The sequence below is a fragment of the Equus quagga genome, chromosome 10 (genome assembly GCF_021613505.1).
Source record: "Equus quagga isolate Etosha38 chromosome 10, UCLA_HA_Equagga_1.0, whole genome shotgun sequence".
NCBI classification, from domain to species: Eukaryota; Metazoa; Chordata; class Mammalia; order Perissodactyla; family Equidae; genus Equus; species Equus quagga.
Window position 1 is genome coordinate 113734608 of NC_060276.1, and position 25371 is coordinate 113759978.

The 25371-nt window shown below is 43.2% G+C and overlaps 1 protein-coding gene across 1 annotated transcript in view; it reads right to left on the bottom strand.

Moving 5' to 3' along the window:
• FRMPD4 (FERM and PDZ domain containing 4) overlaps positions 1 to 25371 on the bottom strand; it is a 185806-nt gene that overhangs the window by 73922 nt on the left and 86513 nt on the right. The window contains exons 2-3 of the mRNA XM_046672654.1: positions 15946 to 16106; positions 11582 to 11684 (exon numbers count right to left, since the gene is read on the bottom strand). Of these exons, the coding sequence (XP_046528610.1) occupies positions 11582 to 11684; positions 15946 to 16106 (264 nt within the window). The remainder of the gene's footprint in view (positions 1 to 11581; positions 11685 to 15945; positions 16107 to 25371) is intronic.

Here is a 25371-nt window from a genome sequence, read left to right on the forward strand (position 1 = left end):
ATTCACCCATCTTGGAACATTCCCACCCCCTGGGGAACCATTCATCTGTATGAATTTGAAAACTGCACCCTCTTGAGAAAAAGATGAGATTCATCTACTACTGATCAAACACTTAAGCTGGAAAGATTTCATAGCAATCATCTCCAGTGGTCCTCAATGGGGTGAGGGCATCCCCAATGACTGGGGAGCACCACCAGGACTTAATGGATGGGGTCACAGATGCTAAACACCCTTCCATTCAACATCCTGTACAGAGAGGACAGACCTGTGCAATGAAGATTGGTCTCACACAGAATGCCTATGGTCCTCCAACTCAACCTCTCAGGGGATGAGGACACTAAAGCTGTTCCATGCCCAAATTGACAGAGCTGGTTTGGAGATGCTTGGTGTAGAACCATGATCTTCTCTCTCCCAGAAGTAGGTCTATTTCACACTACCACATGCTCTCCCTCTTAGCGACAAAGAGGGAGCACAGGGAGATTATATAGCTTGGACACTGAGTCAGTTAGGAGAGGAGAAGGATGTTTATCTGCAAGTTCACATGTAAATGATGCACATAAGGCAATAAATATAGCCCTTAAAACCCCACACAAAAGGGCAGTAAACACTGCATTTTCCCAGAGCAGAGACAAGTTATTAAGTTGAACGTAAAACTAGAGGTCATCTTAAGTGGGGGCATAAATGTGATGCTGGTTATGCTGAGTATACAATCTGACACAGCATTAAGGCATCGGAGCAGGTGAATTCCAGAGAGTAATTTAAACCACTTACCAAATACCTCATTTCAAATCTATGAATGGAGTCTTTGGTAACGTAAAGAGATTGAAAACAGTGAAGTCAGTAAGAGTGAGGCAGGTAGAGATAACACAGTGAATGATACCGACGGAGTGATGGAGATGCTTGGAACATATGATGTGTCAAGGCTAAAATCAACACTGATGCAAAGCTTGAGCGAAGCAACGGACCAGCTTCTGGCACGATGGCTGAAAAGGTTATCAACTCACTTAGATTTAATTAAAAGAATAATAAAATGAATTCTAGGTAATCTTTTGAAAGGTGGGTAGTATTAAACTCACTTTTAGGGTTATTTCTGCAAGCATTTATTTCTTTTCAATTTCATGCTCAGCACCGCACTAGGCACAAAGGCTAGCATAATGAATAAAACAGGATCTGCACAGAGACTGGCTACGTGCTCTGCAAACCTGCTCCCTCCACTGCCTGGGCACACAGCTGGACTATGCTTAGCTTCCTATGCAGGCAGACTGACCCACGTGGCTGGCTTCTTGCCAAAGGAAGGGGAGTGGAAGTGCTGTACATCCCTTTGGGGCCTGGCCCTGAGAAACTTCCATGTGCCCTTCCACCCTCTTCCCCTTCTGCAGTTTGACAGGGACAAACTGGAAGCTGTGTGTTGAAGATGGCAGAGCCACAAAATAGCGAAGCTTTGGGATGGATCCATGGATTACCCCCCGAAGGAGCCATCCACCAATCAGGAGCACCCTTATGAACCTTATATGATTGACAAACTCCTATTGTGACTGAACCTTTGTATAGTTTTGGGTTTGTCAGAGCAGCGAGTATTATCCTAATCCTGGTCCCTGTCATTAAGAAACACACAACAACTAGAAGGACCTGCAACTAAGATATACAACTATGTACCAGGGGGATTTGGGGAGATAAATCAGAAAAAAAAAAAAAAAGAAACACACAGACTTGTGACAAAGAAAGACAAATTCTCAAATAATGATAACATTGTGTGGTATAGATTATAATAAAGATATATGTATATTTCAGTGGATCGAGATATGGGAGTAACTAACTTTCGGGGTGATTAGGGAGGATCAAGGAAAACATCACAAAAGTCTGTGTTTTTTACCTATTTGTTTGCTTTCTTACTTTTTTTTCATCTCTCCACTTTCCAAAAAGGATTTTAGGTGGCCAGAGAGTTCATAATATTTGTTTTATCTTTATTATTCTTGCTAGCAAAACAAGGCCCAGCACTGTGCTTCATTTCTCTGCCTCTATGTTCTCTTATCTCCAGATCAGGTCTCTTTAAGTTTCACTGGTTTAGGTCAAGGGTCAGCACACAATAGCCTGTGGGCTAAATCCGGTCCACCCTCTGTTTCTGTACATAAAGTTTTATTGGAACACAGCCATACCTACTTGTTTACACGTTATTTATGGCTGCTTATATGCTACAATAGCAGAATTGAGTTGTTGTGACAGAGACCATATGGCCTGCAAAACCTAAAATATTTACTATCCGGTCCTTTGCAGAAAAAGTGTGCTGACCCCCTGGATCTTTCCAAACCCACTTCACCCATATGACCCAACGCTGAAATCACTCTTGTTTCAGCCTCATCACACTGCTGCACACCTGTGTGGTCCCTCAAGTCAAGTTCAATGCTGGGTTCTAGCACCGCAAGGGTGAGTCCTGGCTGTCTTTGCAAACCCTGAGTTTCAAGGCTTCTTAATTGTTCCCCAAGTGATCTTCATCCTAAAAGACTAGATTTCTGCCCAGGTTCCTCTCTGGTTTTGATCGAATACCCAGGTCTGCGCTCCAATCCCCTACTCTGCAATTTCAAGAGCAGTAATGACAGCATCTAACACAAAGACCTAACTGATGACAAATCACGAAGTGCTCTCACCTACATTATCTCATTCAATCCTTAGACAAAGGCTTAGATGTACAAATTCTTAGCTACATTTACAGACTAGGAGACCAGGACCCTGTGACTTAAGCAATTTGTTCACAACCATTCAGCTATGGTGATGCTGCTAGTGAAAATCTTGATGAAGACAATAACTCAAAATTATTATGACCTTATCATGTGCTCTAACTCTGCTAAGAGTGTTATTCACTATGGTTTATCTAATTCTTAAGACAACTCTATAAGGTAGGTCTTCATTTTGTAGGTCAAGAAACTGAGGATTATATAAATTAAGTTCCCGCTCAAGGTCACACAAACTAATCCAATGCAGAGGTAGGATTTGAATTCAGATTGTTCTGATTTCTATGCCACATGTCTTTTCATTGGGTAGCAGGATAATATTTTGAACTATTCACCAATGTTCTCCTCCCATCCCCATGCCCCCATCTTGTTGTTCTGCTTGATCAGCTCTATTCCTTTGGCCATTTGGTCAGCCAGACTCACCAGACAAAACTCATTGCCCCAGGACAGGGTTGTTAAAGAAGCAGAGAAATATCTAGGTTCCAGAAACTAAGGGTAAACATGATAAGCTAGGAAGGATACTCAATAAATCAGAGTAAAGCTTTCTCCTTTCCAGAATGGGGACTAGTCAGAGGATGGGGGAGATGGAGTGAATCTTAGGGCAAGTAGAAGAGTACCGACTAATGGGTGCCTGTGGAAGAGCAAGCATGCTCCCCCTCTTTTCAGAACTGATCCTCCAGGAAGAATCAATTGGGAACCCCCAGACAGCCTCATGGATTTAAAAAGTACAGCAACCTGTTCCTTCTTTCCTAGTCAGAGCTCTGGGAAGGTGACAAGTTTCCGGAGGGAATTAGCTTTAGACATTTAGCTATGTCCCGGTATGATCAAAAGGGGCAAGTGCACCCAAGATGACAGAGCAGTGGCTAAGGAAGGGTTGACAGTGGTGAATGAGGGATGACACAGCACCTCTCTGCCTGAGTGGCCAAAAGCAGACTTGATGGACACACAGATCTCAGTGAATTCAGCAAGACAGATGATGCAGCCAAAGAGTGGATACACTTCATGTCTCCCAGCACCTCCTCCCATTAAACCAACCCCGCTAAAGGGAGATAGCACTGTGGAAAATGGGATGAACTGACTACAAACTAGGATAGGGATTTGAAACAAAACTTGAATTATCACAATAATAGACTAATAACGATACACTTCTTGCACATCTGAGTGTGTGGCCTTAGATTCTTGCTCACCACATGCACCCCCCGCGTTGCCTGTAAAAATAGGCTCTGACTTTGAGCTCCTAAGACCCTTCTACTAAAATCTCCAGGGAATGGGGCTTATACTTTAGTCCTGGGCATGTTCTGACCACAGGCTCACCAAGAGGACTTTTTTTTTGGTCTTTTCAGCTACTTATAGAAAAGGCATGGAATGATTTATAAATTTGTAGTTCTAAAGGATTAGCAGAACATGGCATAGGACCAATAATTATCTTCTTCACTTCTTTTGTTAAAATACAAGTAAGATGTTAAGATACTTAGTGGTGTCAACAATATGAGATCATTGAAAACACGTCCTAGTTTACAATTTTTTCTGGTTCTTCAATCTTCAACATTCATTTTCCATACATGAGTTGCATAAAAGCATCTGCAGTAAAGGAGAGATTTAATGAGAGAGTGGGAGATAGTCGTTAACAAAATCTAAGGGACATTAAAATAATCTGGGTGAAGCCATTTTTCTTGTTAATTTTCACCATTATATGTCATCATAACCTTTATGAACTATGGACTCAAATCTCTTTTTCTACTTTATCCTTATTAGAATGTTCTCCCACACGTCCTATTTTCTAGAATCACTGACCTCTTTCTCCCCAGGCTCTGTAATTTACAATTGTCAGAAAACGTGCACACTGCAAGAGTGTATTAGGTGAGACCATGATTTGTAGTGTCAGCATACCAAGGGGCCGTTCTTTTGTGTTTTCACTAAAACTGCTTGCTGCTCTTACTCTAATAAGGCCTTATTATATCATACCTCATCATGCATATTTTATGTGCCGGATGCTCAGTAGTTGTTCTTAGCTTTGTTATTTGACTAAGCAGCACCGTGATGCATCTAAGCCCAGCTGAAATTAGACAGGAAGGTGACTTTCCTAATATATTCTTGTGCAGACACAGCGCCCCTGGAACATGATCTGAATTGACTTTCCATTATCATTCTAATGAGGAGGGACTGATAAAATGACAGACGTGCTGAGATCTAATTTTTAGATGGGTCTCTTCTAAACGGTTTATTTTGCTTGCCAATCTTCTACTGACTACAACAAGCAGGAACTCCTGAGCACTTCCCACTAAAATATCAAGGCAATGGCTTGGCAAATTTGGGATAGGAGATAAGCTCTTTGTGTATAATCCAAAAGCAGAGGTGTTTACGGGGTGTAGGCGCTGAGAGCCAGGTGCTAGAGCCCGAGTAGAGGCCTGTAGTTTGCTGGGCCCACCAAGAAAAGACTTGATATGCTAGATAGCCAGGCTTGGTCCCTTTTGCACCACCAGGTCCCAGTAATTTGTACTGGCTTTCTTCCACTCCCAATGCATGCTTCCCTCCTTGCCCAGAGCAAGCGCTTCAACCTCTCTAAGCCTCAGTTTCTACTCTGTAATGTAGGTGCAAGAAACCGTACTTGCCCACAGAGCTGTTGTGAAGAATATACATGACGAGCAGGTTAAGAGCATTCACTCGGGAGCCAGACTGGGTTTCACTCCACCACTTACTAGCTAGCTATGGCATCTTGGGCACATCCCTTAAACTTTCGGTACCTCAATTTCCCATCTGTAAATCAGAGGTAACCATTGGACCCATTCATCGTTGTGAGGATTCGAATGAGTTAATATACAAAAAGTACTCAGGACAGGGCTTAGTATCATATAAGTATTAGCTGGTCTTAATATTAAGGAATGAAAGTGTTTAGCATATGATAAAGGCTTAATACATGGTAACTATTGTCATCATTATATGCTATCAATAATATTCTTTTTTTTTTTTTTTGCTTAAGTGTGTAAAAAAGTTACCCTTCAAAGTTATACACAAAGCTTTGCCCTTCCCTGTGGGAGCGAGTTGGCTCATTTCTTTTGCAGGGATGTATGCATTCCAGGAAGATATGAGTCCCCCTTTGGAGCATTCTTGTTAGAATGGTTAGAACAATCTTCCTGGTCTTACGATGAAATTTGTACATTGCTCGGCATGCATTTATATCTATTAGTTACTTAGGTAAAAGGACTGTCACTAGACATTAGTGTTTTTGTCCTTTATGAATTAAAGTAATGATTAGTAATTTATCATGCTTTCTTATTTCTTATTGCAGTTAGTTTCTTATTGGAAGAATCCTACTGCTCCCCAGAAGAGCTCTCTAATCCCAGGATATCAGCATAGAAGGAGTGACAGATATGGGCAGCCTTCTTTAGATGTGGCCATAGCTATAGCGCTGCTTGTTAATTAGATCAGAAGGAGTAACCAATTTATGTAGCGAGAGAAGAAAGATGGAGAGATCATTAGCTGCCCTCTGGGAGAGGACGGGAGAAGGAGGAGTAGGTTCACTTCGGCCCGTGGGCCTTTTTATTATGGGGTGGGCAGCACTCGGCTTCCACGGCTATGATGGGAAGGGATAAGACTGAGTTGCTCACACACTTGGCTCTTCAATGTCACCTTCTGATGGAGAGGAAGGGAGCCAGCATTCTCAGAGTCTGCTGACAGAGTTCTAAAATTGGGATTGGCACCAGGGGGTCAAGGAACGTCCTGATATTATCTGCAAAACTGTGTATACATGTGGATTTTTCTGGGTGGAGGGATAAGTCCTTGGTATCTATCAGATTCTCAAATGGATCTCTAATCCCCAAAAGACTAGCGCTTCTAGTCTAACATGAGACAGGAGATTCCTGTTACTGCCTCGCTCAATTGAGGGAGGGCAGAAGCAACTTTTGAGGTTGCGGTTCAGGAGAGCCACCTGGGCGATGGATAGTCCTATATCTGCAGGTTGGAAAGTGAGGAGGGTTTGGGGTTTCCAGGGCCAAAGGGAAGATGTATTTTACAGCCCTCTCTCTATGCATAAACCCGTCCTTCTTCTCAGGATCAACAGTTACCCTTTACCACCATCACTACGTCCCCTCACATCCTCATCCATCCCCACCAAACATTCCTACCAAACACCACCGCCCCCCTCAGCCTCGCATCGTCACAAATATAGTGCAATTAATTACAAGTCTCCTCCTCGAGGGCAGGAATCGTGTTTCAGGTATTTATACATCCCCAGCGCCTTACATGACATTTGATACCTAGTTAATGCTCAATAATTGTTTGTTGAAGTCAAATGAATTTAATTGGGTCGGCTAGCCTTGGAGGGTAGGGCAGGATTCATAACGTCCATAGTTTTTAAAAATAAAATTTTGGAGATTGTTTTGAGTTAATTTGTCTAATTGTGAAAAGCCAAGGGCAATTATCCTTGGATACTCCTAAAGAAGAAAGATGCGGTAATTTGCAAGGCATGAATTCTTCAAAGATTTTGTTCCTCAGCCACTATGAAGTACGAGTTAGAGTTAACAACTTAGAAAACTATGAAATGAACGGAACTGGTCTAATTTCAGTGCAGCAATTATAGCTCTTTTTGTGGATACACGAAAAACCCAAATGTGGTTACTATAGCAGTAAATTGGTCTCCAAGAAACTCTTTCATTTTCTCAAGGAAAAAAATTCTATAATAGAGCAACCAAATGATGAGAAAAATAATCCACAAAGAAACACAAATGAATCTGGAAACAAAAACTGATCTATTAGCAAATGCCTCAATGGGAGAGAAAAGAACAAAACAAGACTAACCACTTAGGCAAGGAAATGGGTGCCAATTTTTAAAGAGAGACTTTTACAGTGTTATTAAAATGATGAGTGTTTTTCCGACTTTCCTTCGTGGCTAAGAAAATGAGATATTTTATTAAATGGAAAGGGAATTCGTCTTGTGTAAGATATAGACATTAAAACACATATCGGCTGAGAAGCCCAATAAAAAAGAGATTATTTTACAAGACCTAAAGTTTTAGGTTAGTACATATGCGGCAGCCAGATGACTAAACTGATGGGAAGGCACAGGAAAATTTTCCAATGCATGAACTTTTTCATTAGTGAGAAATACATTATTTCAAATTCCGGTTTAATGAGTTTGAAGGTATCGGCTGCACTAAGAAGCCCAACGCCCGCTGCCTTTCATCTCTGTGAATTCCACCGTGTCATTGAACTTAGATTTATTTGGATAAAATGAAGTCCCTTGTTACTTTGATAAAGATATATTTATTGCCCTGAGATTAAAAGGAGTAAGTTTTAGGATTTCTTGTTCACCATCTCAGTAGTACCCAGGGCCTATGTGTTTTTGTCACTAGCAAAATTCCTTCAAATCTGACAATGCCCCCAAGTGTTCAACGTGGGGGCCCCTCTGTCTGGAAGAGGTCCAACTCGAATAGATGTCACTATTCATAGTAGCCTAGGCAGTAAGCACCCTGAAGGCTGGGCTTTGCCTCATCCGGGGTATCGGGTGCCTAGCTCCATGTCCTGCATACAGTAGGTGCCTGAACATGTTTGATAAATAAGTGAATAAAATGAATGTTTTCTGAGGCTTGGATTCATTAGCTGGCATTCAAACTTACAGAGCTTAGAGCTGAAGGAGGGCTGGGAGGAAACCATCTACATAGCTAGTTTTCAAAGCGTGCTCTTCAGAGCCCACTCACTCACTAACGCATTGCCATTGAGCACCTCCTAGGAGTCAGGCAGTGTGCTAGGTCATGAGGACGTGGCAGGGGGCAACACAGACAAGGTCTCTTTTCTCGTGGAACTTAGGATCCAGATCACCTGATTCTATAGCATCAAGCTACACTCCTGTTTCAAACTGTGTCTTTGTCACATATCGGTGAGACATCGGCAAAGGGACACTCAGATCACCTTGTAAAGCGAGCTGCAAACAAGTGGGATCCCCGAGAACTTTCTAAGAGGAGGCACAATGTGATCTGCTACTGCCAGCCAGCACTTCCTCCTCTTCCTCTCCTTCCCCAGTCTACGGAAGAAGACTGCACAGGGTGGCAGAGAGAAGCGTGTAGTTGTCAGAAGGACTGCGATCTGGTGAGAGTGTACCTCCTCCTCTCTGTGATGAGGTCACACGGACATCTTGAAGAGTAGCTGGTCTTGCTGCTGCCTTGTCCAAGAGTTGTTGGCAGGAAAACTAGCGGCAAGAGGGGTGAAAGAGCCAGAGCCGGACCTCCCATGTACGGTACTGAGCCATGGGGTGGCTCCTCTGTGCTGCCTCCTTTCCTGCCACCAAAGAACTTGCACATGAACTTCAAAGGAGAGCCAGCATGTAGGGATCAGGGACAGGAAGGGAATGGGCAGCCAATGCTAGTTAGAGGAGCAGCCCCAGTTCCCCAAGAGAGGACACAATGAGATCGCAGCTCTCTCTCTTCTGCCCACTCCCGACCTCCACACCAGAGGGGCCGGGCCTTGAGGAGGGCAAGAGTATTACAGACCTGGAGTGTTTCAGGATGTTTAAAAAGCATGTGTGTCTACCATTTTAACCCAGTGCAAACACCAAAATTTCTTTATCAAGTATGTGGGAATCTTGCAGTAATCACAAACTCATTTTGAGAGAAATCCTCTGTGCATATTATTTGGGGTTTTAATCTAAATTTGACTTAAGCAAGGAAAATGTGATTGGTTACCTTAATCTCTCTTAAAGCAGACACTGGCAGACTTTCTATGAAGGCCCAGATAGTAAATAGTCTTTGTGGGCCACAGGTCTTTGTTGCAAGTACTCAACTCTGCTATTTAGAGAGAAAGCATTCTTAGATAGTACAGTATGTAAATGACTAGGTGTGGCTATTTTCCAATAAAACTTTATTTATGGACTCTGAAATTTGAATTGAATATGATTTTCATGTGTCACAAAATATTCTTCTTTTATTTTTTCCAACCCTTTAAAAATGGTAAAAATCATCCTCAACTCATGGGCTGTCCACAAACAGGTGGCAGGCTGGATGTGGACCGCGAGCTGTCGTTTGCTATGCCCTCTTTTAACTGGTTCATTGAGCTCCATTACATACAAAATCCTATAGAGGCTTTTGTATACAGAGATGCCATTTTCTTCCATAACTCATTAAACCAGAAGGAAAATATCTTTTTGGGAAAAAAAATCATTCTAAATGCCCCTGGAAGGATTGCTAGGAATTGAGCACACTTTTAGATAGCTTTTTCTCCATCTCTGTCCTGCAGGAGGTAATTCAGTCCCAGCGAACCCAAACACAGATATTTTATTTCTTCTATCATCACCCAGGCACAGAAATCAATACTACTGATCACAGAAGTGTGTGCTTAGGGAAAACAAAATGATCGTGTGACCTAGCATCAGCCCAAACATGGCACTCCAGGATGCAAGCCTATATAAGGCTCAGAGCCGGCCTGGATGAAGCATGTTCCTGCTGATATCCACATGAATCTCAAGAGAGAAGTGCTTCCAAATGGTAACGTTGCAGTCCCCTCCCCAGGACTGTAAAACACAGAGTCACTCCTGATTCTTGCATTCCTGGTGAACAGGAAGATCGGAGGTGTTCCCAGGTCTTGCTCCTGATGCAGGGTAAATCTAACACGAGCCTTAGCGCCTGCTCCTTCGAGACTTGGACGGCCCATGAGGACAGGCACGACTTTGCCATCCAGCTGCAGAGGCTCCATACATTAGGCCTAGACTAGAGCAGAGTGACCAACTGTTCTGGCACTGTTTCCCAGGACAGAGGCCTTTCCATGCTAAAATTGGGACAGTCGGTCACCCTAAAAATGAACCCCCTCTATTTCTATTTCCCTGTCGTCTTCCCCTTCTCCCAGTTCTTCCAAGGATGCATGACCATCCAGTGCTTCTCTGTGAAGCAGAAGCTGCACTAGGCTTGGGAAAGAAACTTTGTGTGGAAAACCTCAGAAATACTCCACTTCATGCCCTTCCCAAGGTACAGAGGTACCTTTTGTTACGAGAGAGCATAAATGTGAGAAGATCCCCTTCTCAGTGTCAAGGGTTCTGAGAGTGTTAGCTTCTGCTTCAACCTTGCTGGAAAAGATGGGTTTAAAAAAGACAAACATTGCACATCCATTATCCCTCAACACCCTCACAGCATGAGTGGGTCCATTCATATAACAGGCACAACTTTGTCTGGAAAACTTCTAAAGACCCCTTTTGCCCTAAATGCACTATGGGAGTATAACTCTCGTGCACTTCTAAGGAATTCTTGACCAATATTTTAACATCTCATAAAAGATATTTTCCGGTGTCCCATTAAGAATATAACATAACAAATTATTTACATCTATGATAAAACTAAACCAATCAACCAAGCACATTTTTAAACTGTCCTAGCTTCGACCTAATTAACATTTTGCCTCGGTAGATGATTTCAAATTTCAGTAATGAGTCACTCAGTCAAGCATGAAAAAATCAGTGAACTGTATGTTTGTGTATCCATGGGATTATGTATCTAAAATTACTCATTACTTAAACTGAATTCAGGTATTGCATTTTGATCTCCTTGATTATGGAATATCAATTTGTTAGTAATTTGGGAAGGAAAAAAATGCAACCTTTGGATATAGCAATAGAAACAGGAGTCAGAAAATTTTCAGGCAGAAACATATGCACCCTGAATGTCAACATGGAGTGGGCAGTTGTTTTGTGATTATGGAGCATGTGTTTTTATATTAGAGGTCAGCATCACCAGCATCTTCAAGGTGAATGTATGGGCTTGTGTTTCTGCCATCAACTGGCCCACAGGAAGCTCTTCCTCTGCCAGAGGAGGTCTCAGAGCTGTGCAGCAGCCTTCTCCGCAGGAGGGGGCACAGAAGAGTGAGTCACCCACCTGACCAGGTCTATGACCCGCTCCCTCGGTGCAGCGCTGACCGGCTCATCATTAATCATTACAATCTGATCCCCTGGGATCAGCTTGCCTTCTGAGGGTCCACCTGGAGAGAAACAAGAGTGAAGTGCAGGTGAGAAGACCATTGCTAATCCATTGGTAGCCTCCTCTCCCCATCATGATTCACTAGGAGCAACGCGTGCTACCAGCAAAAACAAAACCCAACCACACCTGCATGTTCTCTACATCAGAGCTTCTCAACCTTGGCTGTACAGTAGAGAGAACTGGGGAGCTTTGGACCAGCCTGAGGCCCAGGCTACACCCTGGCCAATTAAATCAGAATCTTCGGAGGTAGGACTCAGGAATCAACATTTCTCTAAAACTCCCCAGGCAAGGTTGAGTCTCAGCAGCTCCACAGCGCTGAGGCATTTCTCACAAGCTCCCAGGGGCTGCTGATGCTGCTGGTCAACTGACCACACTTTGAGTATGGAGGCCCCTAGAAGAAGGTATTTCCCCCACAGGTGGCCAATCAGTTGTGTCGATGCCCTGCAGCCAAAGCTGCAACAACCTGGGCACTCCTGGACATGAACAAAGTTGCATGTATTTTCTTGTTACAACCAGGGAGATGGCACCCTCTGGGGAATCTTATGGCAGGTCAATAAGAGGGTCTTAGGAAGTAATTATGGGATTTGGCCTTGTGTTATGTGCTTTGGGGGAGGGTTCAAGGAAGCGGGGGATTGCGCTCAGGAAGCGGGGGTAATTCTCTTGTGAGCATCTTAGTAATTCTTGTCTAAAGGTGGGGGAAAGGAGCAGGGCTAAAGCTGGACCTGGGACTAAAGTTGGGATTGATAAACTCCTATCACCTGAGAGAGGAGGGTGTTCGGTCAATTTTGTGGTTTGGACCGTGCTTGGATGTTTGTGTCTGTGCTCGCATATGATTACAGAGGACTCTTGTCTTTGTCCTGATCCATCACGGTCACAGACTGGCCTTGTCTGATATGGATGTTCGGTGAGATTGTTCATGGTCAACAGGAGAGCACCAGACCCAGCGGTGAGTGTCTGCCAGCTCCAGGATGTCAGGGGCTGCTTTGCTCTCTTTCAGCTGTTCTTCCAAGGAGGAGGTAGGGAGCTAATATTTGTCGAGCATCTAATATGCACCAGGCAGTGGGCTAAATGCTTTGTCTAGTAACCTCAGTGAATACTGTAATCCCTTCCATAGAACGAGATAACTGAGGCTCACACAGGGTAAAGAACTGGCTGCAAGGCCAGGACTAGATCTCAGCTTAGGTCTGTGGGCTCCTCCAAGTTCAGAGAGGCCAACATCTCTTTTAAACTTGCTCCTAAAATTACAAAACTGGTCACTGCCTGGTCTCTTGACACATAGAGCCACACTGTGTGAAGCACACATCTGTGTTAAATAAAACCTATAAACAAATACTTAAATTATCTGGATAATTATCTTTCAAATATTACCGCTTTTATTTCGTAATTGAAATGAACACTTCACACCCAGAAAATGGAAATCAAAGTAATTCAGTTGTTCTTCACCCCCCCAGACACTTGGCATGTGTGTCACTCAAGCTGGAGCATAAACTTGTATCCTTTCTGGAGAGCAAGAGAGTGGGGAAACCTTAGCATGTCCCCATCTCTTGGTGATAATCTTCATTTCAAGATGTGGGAACTGAAATTCAGTGTTTGCACACATGAGGAATTCTGAAAAATCACTTGAGAGACTCTTGGTAACTATTGGATAATAACGCAATCACTCAAATTTGAACAAATGGTTGGAAATCAAATGCTGGTCAAATACAGACAAATTTTCAAAATAACTGTTTAGATGATGGATGTTACCTACTTTGACGAGAAAACCACTCGCACATTCACAGGACACACCCTTACATTTGACCTATGCCTTTTGATCAAATGGAAATATTCTTGTTTAATCAAGAATTCTGGAGGAAGCAACACAGCATTCCTCCCAAATATGAAGTGGTGGCACACTTTAGAGAATTGTTACGTGCCCTTCACTCTGAAGGCTGGGTTGTCTAGGACAGAAGATATGCTCACACCACTGGAATCACTTGGGACTTCAGTAGAGTCATTTTATGATGGACAGTGTATTTGACCAGCATTTTCACTCATACAAATGACTGGAAACAGTACTTTTGACCTTTGTTTTCGGATTTTTCTACTCTTCTCAAAATTGTCTAGTGGTGGGTGTTAGAGTCTGAAGCTAAGGAGAGTTGAGGGCAAGGAAGGAAGCAGGTGAAGGAACAGGGAGGCAAACAAGAAACTGCAGAAGGAGACTTGGATCTCCAGCCAGCTCCAGGGAGGACACACACTGGAGAATCTCATAACCAGAGATGTTAAAAGGTCCCAGCATTACAAACCAGCATGCCAAATGTGATCCCATTTAGGAAACAACATATAATACGTTATATAGGTGACACATGACATATGCGTATGTACACACAGACTTGTCTCCTATCCACACGCTCTCTATGGGTACATTAACAATGCTTAAGCTAGCTCTCGGTAGCAGGAGCTCAGCTGATTTGTTTTTTTAACCTTCTCCTCTACACTATTTACACTGTATTTTTTTTTTTACAAAGCATATGTATTATTTTATTATCATAAGCAACAAACCTTTTATTTTGAGGATAAAATTCGCAATTGCGTCAAGCTCAACAATCCCACACACAGAACCAAAATATGATTGATAGCTAATGAAACAAAAAGCTCGGCAGACAGAGTAAGAAGTTGTGTGGGGAGGCAACGGAGGGAGGGAAAAGGAAACTTATTCTTCTCTCCACAAGTCTAAAGTGGCTGACTGTCTTTGCGTTGCTAGGCCTGGGGCATATTATGTCAAAATAATGAAAAATGAAATCAACTTAAAAAATCTATACTAGCTCACTAGTTGGCTTTCATTTCCCTTAAGTGATAGACTCTAATGGCCAAATATTTTACAGTTTAATAATAATATTGATAATAATAAACATCTATGGAATAAGTATCTAGCTGGCACTCTTCTAGAGTGTTTCCTTCTCTCCCCAGCCCTAGAAAGTAGATACTACTATGGTCCTCCTTATCCAGGTGATGTAGAGAAGTTACATCAAGCTGAGATGCAGGCGAGTTAACACAGAAGCAAACGCATCTACTGAGGGGCAGAAGCGGGATCAAACCCTGGTGGGCTGATGCCAGAGGCTGTGCTCCTGGGGGCAGCACATTACTACTGAACTCTGTCACTGGTTTGCAAAATCCTGGAGAGAAACGGCATAGAAGAGAAGATGCTTTTGTCTGAAGATAAAGCCAACACAAGTCCATTAAAATAAGCACATATATACCTAAATAAGAGAAAGAACAATGTTTCTGGAAAGGCAAAGGCAGCCCACTTCAGACAGTTGCATCATGGTCCATTATATTCAGCCGCATTGATGGGGGAACATCTGTATACTTTAGCGAGAATGCCTGAGGCAAAGTACATTAATTATCTGATCATATTGTAGAATTTAAGAGCTTTGCCGTGCACTGTTGTCAGCCAGCGCTTACTGTATGACAAACCACCCCAAAACCCGGTGGGGAGTCCAAGAATCATTTCTTCTCCTGCTTATGGGTCTTTAGGACGGCCATAGAGTGGTTGATGTAGGCCAGGCTCAGCTGGGAAGTTCTGCTTCACACTGTAGACAGGCCGTACTTAGCTCTAGGCTGCAGGCTGCCTGCCCCATGTGTTCATTTTACAGCTCAGGCAGAAGGGGTAGCAGCCACTTGAGGGAAATTCTTCTTATGGCCATGGCAGAAACCCAAGAAACAAGCTCATTGCACAAGTGTATTTGAAGCCTTTGCTTATGTCATCGTTGCTAATATGCCATTGGCCAAGTTGGTGACCTGGTCCAGCCCAACAGCAATGGGATAGGGAAACATATTCTGCCTCTAGTGGGAAGGGAGGGGAGTGCATCTTTGTAGAAGAATCCAACCACCCAAATGACTAAATCCTACAGTAACTTCAACGCCACTTTCTGCTTTTTGTCACTAAGGAGTTCGTCCTGAGCTTAGGGAAATACAGTACAGTGCCCGCCTCTCCTTATTTGCATTCATACATTAAGAAGGGGGTCATTTCCATGGTTACAAATGATGGATCAGTGTTTTCCCAAGTCAAGAGATACGGTGGATTTGCCAGTTTAAAACCTATTTTACAGAGCCATTTCTGTCCCTCTGGTGGTCTGACTCTATCCAGGTGTTGGAAAAACTCAACTAGCCTTCACAGCCTGAAACAGAACCGTATAAAACTCATGAAACTGAAAAGTCGTCCTTCTGGCAGGGTATGTCGGATGGTCCCGGGAGACCGAGGAGTGGGGTTGGGTGCTTACCTGGTGTTACTGAGCGAACGACCACTGGCTTTTCACTCCCTGCCACGAAACCAAATCCCAGCACGGGGTCCCTCCTCATTTCCACCTTCCGAGGGGCCGGAGGGATGATTTGGCAGCTCTCCAACCGAGGGTCGTCAAATGGGATTGCCTGTGTCATGTGACTGTGGGAAAAGCACACAGAAGAGAAACGAGGCATCAGTGCAGGTGTTCGGCAATGGCCCCACAATTGCATTCTCCCAAGTTTCAAAACCTTCTATTTTGTGTTTGGTGGAGTGGAAAAGATGTGAGGAGACCACAGTCCTGCTTCTAGCTTGGCCTCCTTGTTCCTTGAAAACTCTAGGCCCATTTCTGGTTTAGGCCTTTGCATTAGCTGTTCCCCCAACCTAGAATGCTTGTCCTGCAGATGTGCATATGGCTCACCCTCTCAAGTCTTTGTTCAAACATGACCTGCTTTTTTTTTTTTTTTTTTTTTTTTTTTGAGGAAGATTTGCTCTGAGCTAACATCTGTTGCCAACCTTCCTCTTTTTGTATGTGAGCTGTCACCATAGCATGGCCACTGACGAGTAGTATAGGTCCGTGCCCAGGAACCAAACCCAGGCTGCCAAAGTGGAGCGCACCAAACTTAACCATTAGGCCACTGGGGCTAGCCCAATGTGACCTTCTTAAAGAGGCCTACCCAGACCACACACTTTAACATTGCAACCCTGATCCCCCATACCCAGATCACTTTATCCTCTCTTATTTCTCTTTTTTTCCCCATACCACTGATCACTTGCTAACATGCTGTGGAGTATACCTATTCTATTTGTTTTGCTTTCCACACTCGAATGTAAGCTCCAAGAGGGCAAGGAATGTCGTTTCATCCACTGATTTAGCCCAGATACCTAGAACAGTGCCTGGCACATAGTGGATTCTCAATAAATCACTGAATTAATAGGTAAAGACAAAGATATTTCTTTGTGGAAAACAATCCAATTATAACTGATATGCTGAGAAAGAGCCTCAGAGGGTTATGGGCATTTAGTAAGGAATGTCTACGGCTTCTGGCCCCAGTGAAATTGAAGTGATGGGGATCATTTTGGCGGCAATAGGTTATCCTGGTGTCAAATACATTCCCCCTTTCCAAAGAAGTTGAGAAATTAACTCTTGGCATTTATTTTCTGGAATGATTTTCAAATGATTTAAATGAATCTTTTTGCTAACACCTAAACTTCAGAAGTCTTATCAATAATCCAAACTTGAAATGTGTACAGCATTCAGAAATTTTCAAAATGCTTCCACATATATTTGATCCACAAAACAACCTTGAGAATGTGGGAGAAGAGCAGATATTACTGTCTGCTTTTTCCCAATGAGGAAACTGAGATCAAAACAGCAGCTTATTGTTGCTCGTGGCCCACGGCTGGTACGCCAGAGCGTTGGGTAGGACACCAACTCCCATGACGCTTAGTGAAGCCTTCACATGCCCATTATCCAAGATAATGGGGAAGAGTTATTAGTTTGAACACTAAGAATCTCCTTAAAGTAATATAAGCAAGATTATTTCAATGACACGGGCTTAATTCAATTTTTTGTCTCTCTAATCTTCTTCAATAAGTAAAAATAGATCATTTTTAAATACCTTGAAAGATGCTACTCTAGATGCCATCTGGACAACATATTGTTCAAATGTAATAAAGAAAGACGGAGAGAAGGAGGAATCCTGTTGTCCTTCTGTGTAATTAATAGGAGTTAAGAAAAATCAATGAAAACTCTCCAGGATCTGTCCTTTACGCATATATCACGGACTAGGAAAATAAAAGTTTAAAATCCCTTTGAAACAGAAAGGAAATGTCTTTTCGATTTAGCGGCTTGTGATCTGGAACACCAAAGAAGTGTCAGTTGAGAACTAACATGTTGTGCGCTCCGTGCTGACACTCATCTGTCATCTTCTTTCATCTTCAGAACCCCCTATGATGGAGGCAGTTTGACCCACCACCTCCTCTTTGCAAATGCCGAGACAGGAAGAAGAACTGGGCCAAGGTCACACTCCTCTCAGGTGTAAGCCAGGTGCTAGTCACACTGGGTCTTCTGATTCGAAGTGTCATGTGCTCGACCAGCTACACAATTTGCAAGGAGAGTGCAAAATGAAAATGCGGGGCCCCGTGGTTCAAACACGATTAAGAACTTCAAGACAGCAGAACATGAAACCCAGCCCAGGGCCCTGTGTCACTACATGGGTCACACGCCATAAAGCGGGCCCTGGTAGCGTGCTATCCCCAACGTCCCACCACCATTCTAGAAATGTCCAGGCTCTGACTGGTGCTGTTATGGGCTCAAAGGGGAAGGGCTGTCTTATGTGAAAGTGCCGGTGTGTGTCTGGACCCAGAGATTAGACGTGGCTATCATGGTGGGACACACACTTGGGATGAAGGGAGGTGGGCCAACCTCAGGTGGGCAGAAGGTCACAAACAGAGGCCTGGCAGTCAGTCCAAAGGACAAAATTCAAGACCCTGGTTACACCAGGAAAACCGATGCAGGGTGAGCCCCAGTGTCCAGGGCAGAAGCCTCAGACAGGGCCCTGGGCTGGGAGGGACTGTGACACAGGGAACAGGCAGGGAAGTCAGGGCTGGGAACCAGGACACCAGGAGGACCTCTGATGCTCCTACAGCGGGCCCCACTAGGCAAGATCTTGACCCTCTAATACTGATCCCTCACAGGCCTGAAACAGGCATGGCTGCGTGTACCCGAGGGGGGAATGGGGCCACCTGGGCGTGATGGACACTGTTCTGTTCTCTTGCCTCCTCCATAAGAGAGCTCCATCTCAGAGCATGCTGTTCTCGAGCTGCCTTTGGAGATGAGCCTCTCCTTTTATCCCCAGATGGAACAAAGGAAAAAGGGAGGGGAAATCCACCTTTTTAGCACCTGCCCCTGAGCTCTGAGTTTGCACCCTAATCCAGAGAAGACATATTCTAAATGAGGAAGGCTGTAGAAATGAAGTGACTTGCTAATAGTCACACGGGTTGCAGAACAGGGAATGGACCTGGGGTTGGCATAACTCTCAGTTCCAAGCGTAGAGAGGGTCTGCGAAAGACTTTTCCCCCTGCTGCCGCCGGTTCTGAGAAAAGCTTCCGGCAGTAGGTCCCAAACTTCGCTGCACATTAGAATCACCTGGGGAGATTGCACAGTCCTGATGCCCAGGTTTCACCCCAGACCAAGCACATCAGAATATCTGGGGGTGCAAGCCAGGATCAATTTTTAACAAGATTCCCCAGGTGATTCCAAAGTGCAGCAACGTTTGGGGACCCTTACCTGCCCAGAGAAGGGTGAGTTCTAGTATGCCTTTGAGATGATAGGAAAAGGGGACACAAATGATGTCCCTGACTACCTCCTCTAGCATCCATTGCAAATGTAACTTAAAATATTGAAAGTATCTGTACTTGATTATCCTCTTTCCACTACATGATAGTCTCCAATTTTTAATTCATCATTCATTCAATGACTATTCTATTATTGTTTGATTAATACTTGACATTTATTAAACACTAATTTCATGCGAAGCATTTTTCGAAATGCTTTCCATATGTTAGTTCATTTAATTCTCCAAAATAACTCCATAATGCATTCATTTATTAATTTAGTCAACAAATATTTATTGAACACCCACTGGCGTCTCAGTTCTGGGGATACAATAGGAACAAAAGCAGAATAAAAAAATAAAATGTTCACTCTAGTGTTCAGAGACAAACTAATAAATTAGTAAAATTTATGGCATATCAGGTTATTATAAGCACTAAGGGGAAAATAATGCAGGGAGGAAAGATAGAGTGCTGCTGGGTGAGGTGCTGCAGTGCAATATCAGGCTTGAGGAAACGTCTGGAGAGGAGCATTTCGAGCACAGGGACCAGCAAGTGCAAAGATCCTGAGGTATGACATGCCTGCTGAGAGTGTGCCTAAGGGGCAGCCTGGAGGCAGGGGGGCGAGGAAGACGGAGGCAGTGAAGGGAGTGGAAAAGAAGTGATGGGGGGGTCATAGACCACATAGGCTCTCGGAAGGGCTTTGTGTTTTGTTCTGCGTGAAACAGGAAGCCATTGGAAGGTTCTGAGTGGACAAGTCATGTGACAGCAGCAGTACAGAGAACAGAAGGAGGGGGCCCTGGGGGGAGCAAGAAAAGCCATTCAGGGCCCATTACATCAACTCTGACAAAAATATCACGGTGGCTTGGACCAGGGTGAGGGTGGCAGAGATGGCAAGAAATTGCTGGGTTTTTTTTTTTTTTTTTAACATATTTGGAGGCCACCCCACAGAGCAGGGGTGGGACTTCTACTCTGGAACCTTCTTCCTGCACACACCCGCTGTTCCCAGTGAGGACGAACCTATGAGCTTGTTGTCTAATGTAAGTCCTGTGTCCTCATGCATCCAAACCACAGGAGACATGTTCTCTTCAAGGAACTAACACTTTCCGGTTTGCCCAAGAAACAGACAAATGCCCGGATAGAGGGTGAACGTGAGGACTGATATGGTAGTCTGGGGTGAGACTTTGGAGCCAGAATGTCTGGATTCCAGTTCTGGCCCCACCACTTCCTAGCAGTGTGACCTGTACATATTACTTCATCACTCTGTGCCTCAGTTTCCTCATCTGAAAAATGGTGGTAATAATCATAACAATCTCACAAGATAATTGTGAAAATTAAATGAATGAATACATGGAAGCACTTGGCAGAATGTCTGGCACGTAGTAAGCACTCAAAAAGCATTACCTGTTATTTTCATCTCTTGAGCTCAATGAACAGGAAGGAATAGGTTTCAGACATTATGAACTCATTCAATCTTAAAATATGAAAACAAACTCAATAACATTTCAAACATCTATGGCCCAACTCTCAGTGAAATGCCTCACAAATCCCAGGTAAGCTCAGAGGCCTTCAATTCAAAAAATCGTATCAAATGCAATCACACAGTAAACACAAATAGAGATTGATATACACGAGGCAATACTGTACCAGAATACCGAAGAACAAAAGAAGGAAGAATAAAATCCAGGCTCTCTAGCGACTCAGTCACTGTCAGCAAGTTTTCCTCAGTTGAGTTTCGAGACCCCCTAAGTGACCGCTGAGTCCAGGGCTGGGGAGTGAGCCTGAGTCATGGGGAAAACGAGAAGCACTAATTAAGTTCTAAGGGGTGGAGAGAGGAGCAGGCTCTTCCATCTCAGATGCCGCCATCCTGGTCAACGGAGAAGCTGACGTTGGTCCATATCACTTCATTGGCATCATCACTTTCTTGCTCAATAGGTTGTATTTTCAGAATAAATTATCTAAAAATAATCACCCTCTGTCTCTTTTCCAGTAAGAATGGCTCCACACTAAAATGTTCCCCTGTGAAACATCATTTTGTTCTTTGTATTAAGGCAAGCACTTTTTGGCTCTCTCCTTGCATTATTTCTTAAAAGGATGCTTGAGTCCTTTTATAATGAGCTGAAAAAGCAACATCTTTTTACCTGCTGAACATGCTTCAGTGAATTCTGATGCTGAGACTAGAAGAATACAACTGATGAGCTACACAAACCACCGACCCCTGCCCCCAACCTTCTCCAACAGAGACACACAGATAGGCCAGGAATCTATGACCTGAAAATCCAGGGTATATTAATTGAGACGGAAAATGTGTCCATCAGGATTGAATGAGCAATCTTCTTGTTTCTGACAGATTCATTTCAAAAGGAAAGATGGTAATCCTGCTGCCTAACTCCCCATAACAAAAGGAAAGAACTTTCCTTGAACTCTTGGAGCCTTTCTTCCTCGGCAAAAATAAAAGACTGATACATCCAACGTATCACAAAGAATTACCTGGACTAGTCGAAAGCGCCCTGTAAGAAAACCTAAAGTAATTCCAGTTTTCCCTGCACTCATTACAGCCAGCGAGATCCTTTTTTGGAATATGTGCTGAGTGGAAAGATTCTGGAAGGGAGAATCAAATTTAGAACCCATTACCTTCGGTGTGGAGTTAAAGAATCTAGGAAGATGGTGGCAGGTGGGACACCCAGGTAGTTAAGACCAGAATGAAGAGGAGTATAAATGAACATATACTCTGGAGCGTCTGAGTCCTGCTGGAGAAGGTCATTGGTGGTGCTACCTTTCAGGGATGGCCAGCTGTGATTACATGAGAGCATCAAGGATCAATAGATTATATTCTTCTCTTGTAGCACTAGTCTGTGTGGTAGACTGAATTATTCTTCATTTGTTTCCCTGGACATGATTCACCACTGGATGCCACATTGCTTTTCAGTGCCTTCCCACTGTACACAGTACATGTTTCTCCACCCCTTGACTCTGCTAACATCTCACTCATTGCCCAAAGCATGTCACACACCTGAGCCCAGATGTGACAAGGAAAAAACACTTGTGTAGCTGAGCATGTGCTCTTTCTTCTCTATCATCACCATGAGAAGACATTCTCAAGTAGCTGCTGCCCCTTCAGCTTGGGCTCCAGAATGGACACATGTGGAACAGACCAGAGCCAGCACCTCAGTGAGGAGCCAAGTGTAGCAGAGCTGCCCATGCCCCCAGCCTGGGTCAGCCAGCTGAATGAGGGATAATGAGGAATGATTGTTTTACGACACTGAATTTTGGGGATGTTTGTTATGCACCAAAAGCTCACTCATACGATCTGTAAATAGTGCTTTCAGTATTATTTAAAAACCCTTAAATTTCATGTCCCAAAAGGATTCTCTCCAGCAACCTTATTCCCAACACCATTTATGACTAAATATGTTATATTGGACAAATACCAAAGACACTTCCAAAGGAAACTTCTCCTCTCATTATCCCTGTTGACATGGCAACCACAAGAAACCCACGGTCTATCCTTCACGGCTTGCTCACATCTCTGACTGGACTTGGGTGGTGGTTACTTCCAAAGCAAGGTCAACAATTCATAATCCCTACTGTGCCCTGTGAGGGGGCCTAATAAGAACAGCCCTGAGCAAAAGTGCTAAGCTAGGCAAAGGAGAGTTCCCCAGAACAAGAACGTAAGTGGGCAGGAAAAAGGAGACAGCATACAGTATAGATTGTTAAAGTTGATAAGTTACAACTGACAGAGGTCATGAGGCAGATTCGACTAAATGGTAGGTTTCCAGCAAGTCAAAATTATGATGATGTGGGAGGCAAAGCAACATATTGAAAAAAATGTTGCCTTGTTCTCACTGAGTTTTTCCCTCTCTCAGGTCGAATAAGGGAGATAGGTCTTTTGGAGTCCCTTGCTTTGGGGAGCTGCGTTTACCAGGGCCCCGAGCAAAAGCTGACTGCAGATAACCCTCTCTCTTGACTTTTGTTTCCTGAAATTCAGAGCAACTTGGCTTAGGAGGCAAACAGTAGAAGACTTCCGTGAGGTGGCAGAAATTTCAGGAGCGAGAGCTTGGTGGTATGTCTCGCAAGGCACCAAGATCCACAGACTGAGCCTAAAGAAATGGCAGTCAGTGAACTTCAGGGGACCACACAGGCTGGGACTGGGGTATTTTAGGAGCAGGTAATATGGAGTGAAGACTATACTCTGCACATGATTCCCAGGACTTCTGAATACTCAACACAGTTATATTTGAATTGCCATCCAGCAGGAATGTAATATGACAATACTCACACACAAGTTTAGGGGTAAGATTTATATGTGCTATGTGAGAAAACAGAAACTATGAGTAAACAGAATTTTGGAGGGAAAGGAGAGTTGGAAAGGAAGTGACTAAATTGGAGAGAAATCACACTGTGGCGTGACATCATGCTAGGAGATCCAGAAACTCCTGTTAATAAGGATTCTAAAGCTTCCCTGTTATCTGGAACTATCTTCTAGTTCTACTTCCCATGAGGCTAGGAGGTTCAGCCATGCTACAGTTCCATTCTCACATGTCCCTGCGATTCCATCTCTCTTATGATATACGTATTTGTATATTCAGCTCGCATTTTTTTCAGCATATCTGGGCAAGCCTCTGTCCTATAGGATCAAAAGAGCCTAGCCAAATCCCACCACTGGAGATGTGTTAAATTTAATATAAACATAAATAACTGCACATAATGTGTTTCCAGCTCACATAACAGTCTCACGCTTTTTGCCTTCATGAATATGGATATTGTGGGATCAGAAGAACTCAACCTTCACTAATCAATTCCACAGGCCACTGTCAGTCAATTCCCATAACACGTCAGGAGCATTTATGGATTTAGAACTGTTTAGTCAAGCTTGGAGACTTACATAGTACTTGAAAAGCTGAGAGAATCCAGAATGCTTAAACTTAGAAATCACAAAATGTTTGAAGGAATCTTGATGGGGGCATTTTAGGAAGGTTTGAAATAAATGGGGCTTCTCCTTAATAGGCAGACTAAATATCAAAATTTCAGTTCTTTTCAAATTAATTTACAGATTTAATGCCATCCAATAAAGACATCTCAATGGTCCTTTTTAAAGAATTCAACAAACAGAATTCTAAATTTTATGTAATAATCTAAAAGAACACAATGAACAAAAAAACTACTCTGGTAGTTTAGCCCTACAAGATACCAGAACCCATTCTAAAATGGCGATTCTTAGGATGCTGTGATGCTGGCACAAATATAGAAAAGTATAAAACGATGGCGTAGCAGCTTTGACTAGAACAAAACGAGGGTCCCAGGGTAAATCTAGAGATGGCTGCCCTCTTGAAAGAATTCCATGCAAACTATGGCACCAAAGAAACCGAAGTGCTTTAGCACGTCAACAACGTGGTTGCTTTGAAACAAAACTGTTAAAGTACAATAGAGTGGCGATGGAAATCGTTTGTCTGCGCAGGGGTTGTTGGCTACCTGATTACAATGACCTAAATGAGTTGGCTCTTCAGAGTAAAGGAGATAGTATAATAATGAGTGAGAGAGCAATTTATTTTTTAAAAGAAACTTGGATTGTGGTAAGAATGAGGGAAGCAGATGTTTGGAAATGATTCTACTGTTACATGCTTGTTTTATTGAAAATTATGCAAATATGTATCTATAAAAACAGCAGCCTTTGAAAACTTGGAAATGAATTTTTCTAACCTGTTTAAAAATCCTCCAAAATGAAGCATTTCAGTGGCTTGTGAACTCATTTGTTAAATATAATAAAATGCAACATCTTCCATTTGGTTTGTGGGAACAATTGAGGGACATTAAGGAATATGGAAACTTTCCAGCTCAACTTCAACAAAATCCCTTGCATAGATAGGATGGAAAAATAGTATTTCATGATCTAGTGAGCAAGCTGGTGAAACACTGTCCATGTGCCTCTTCATATGTTTCTGTGGTTCCTTTTTTTCTCCAATGACAACGATTAAAACCAAGTAAAGGAATAAGCTGAACTTGCAATCAGACCTTCAAAGTTTTATTCAATGAAGTGGGAAACCAATATGCTCAAAAATAAATAAGCATCCTCAATCACATTGCTGTCATT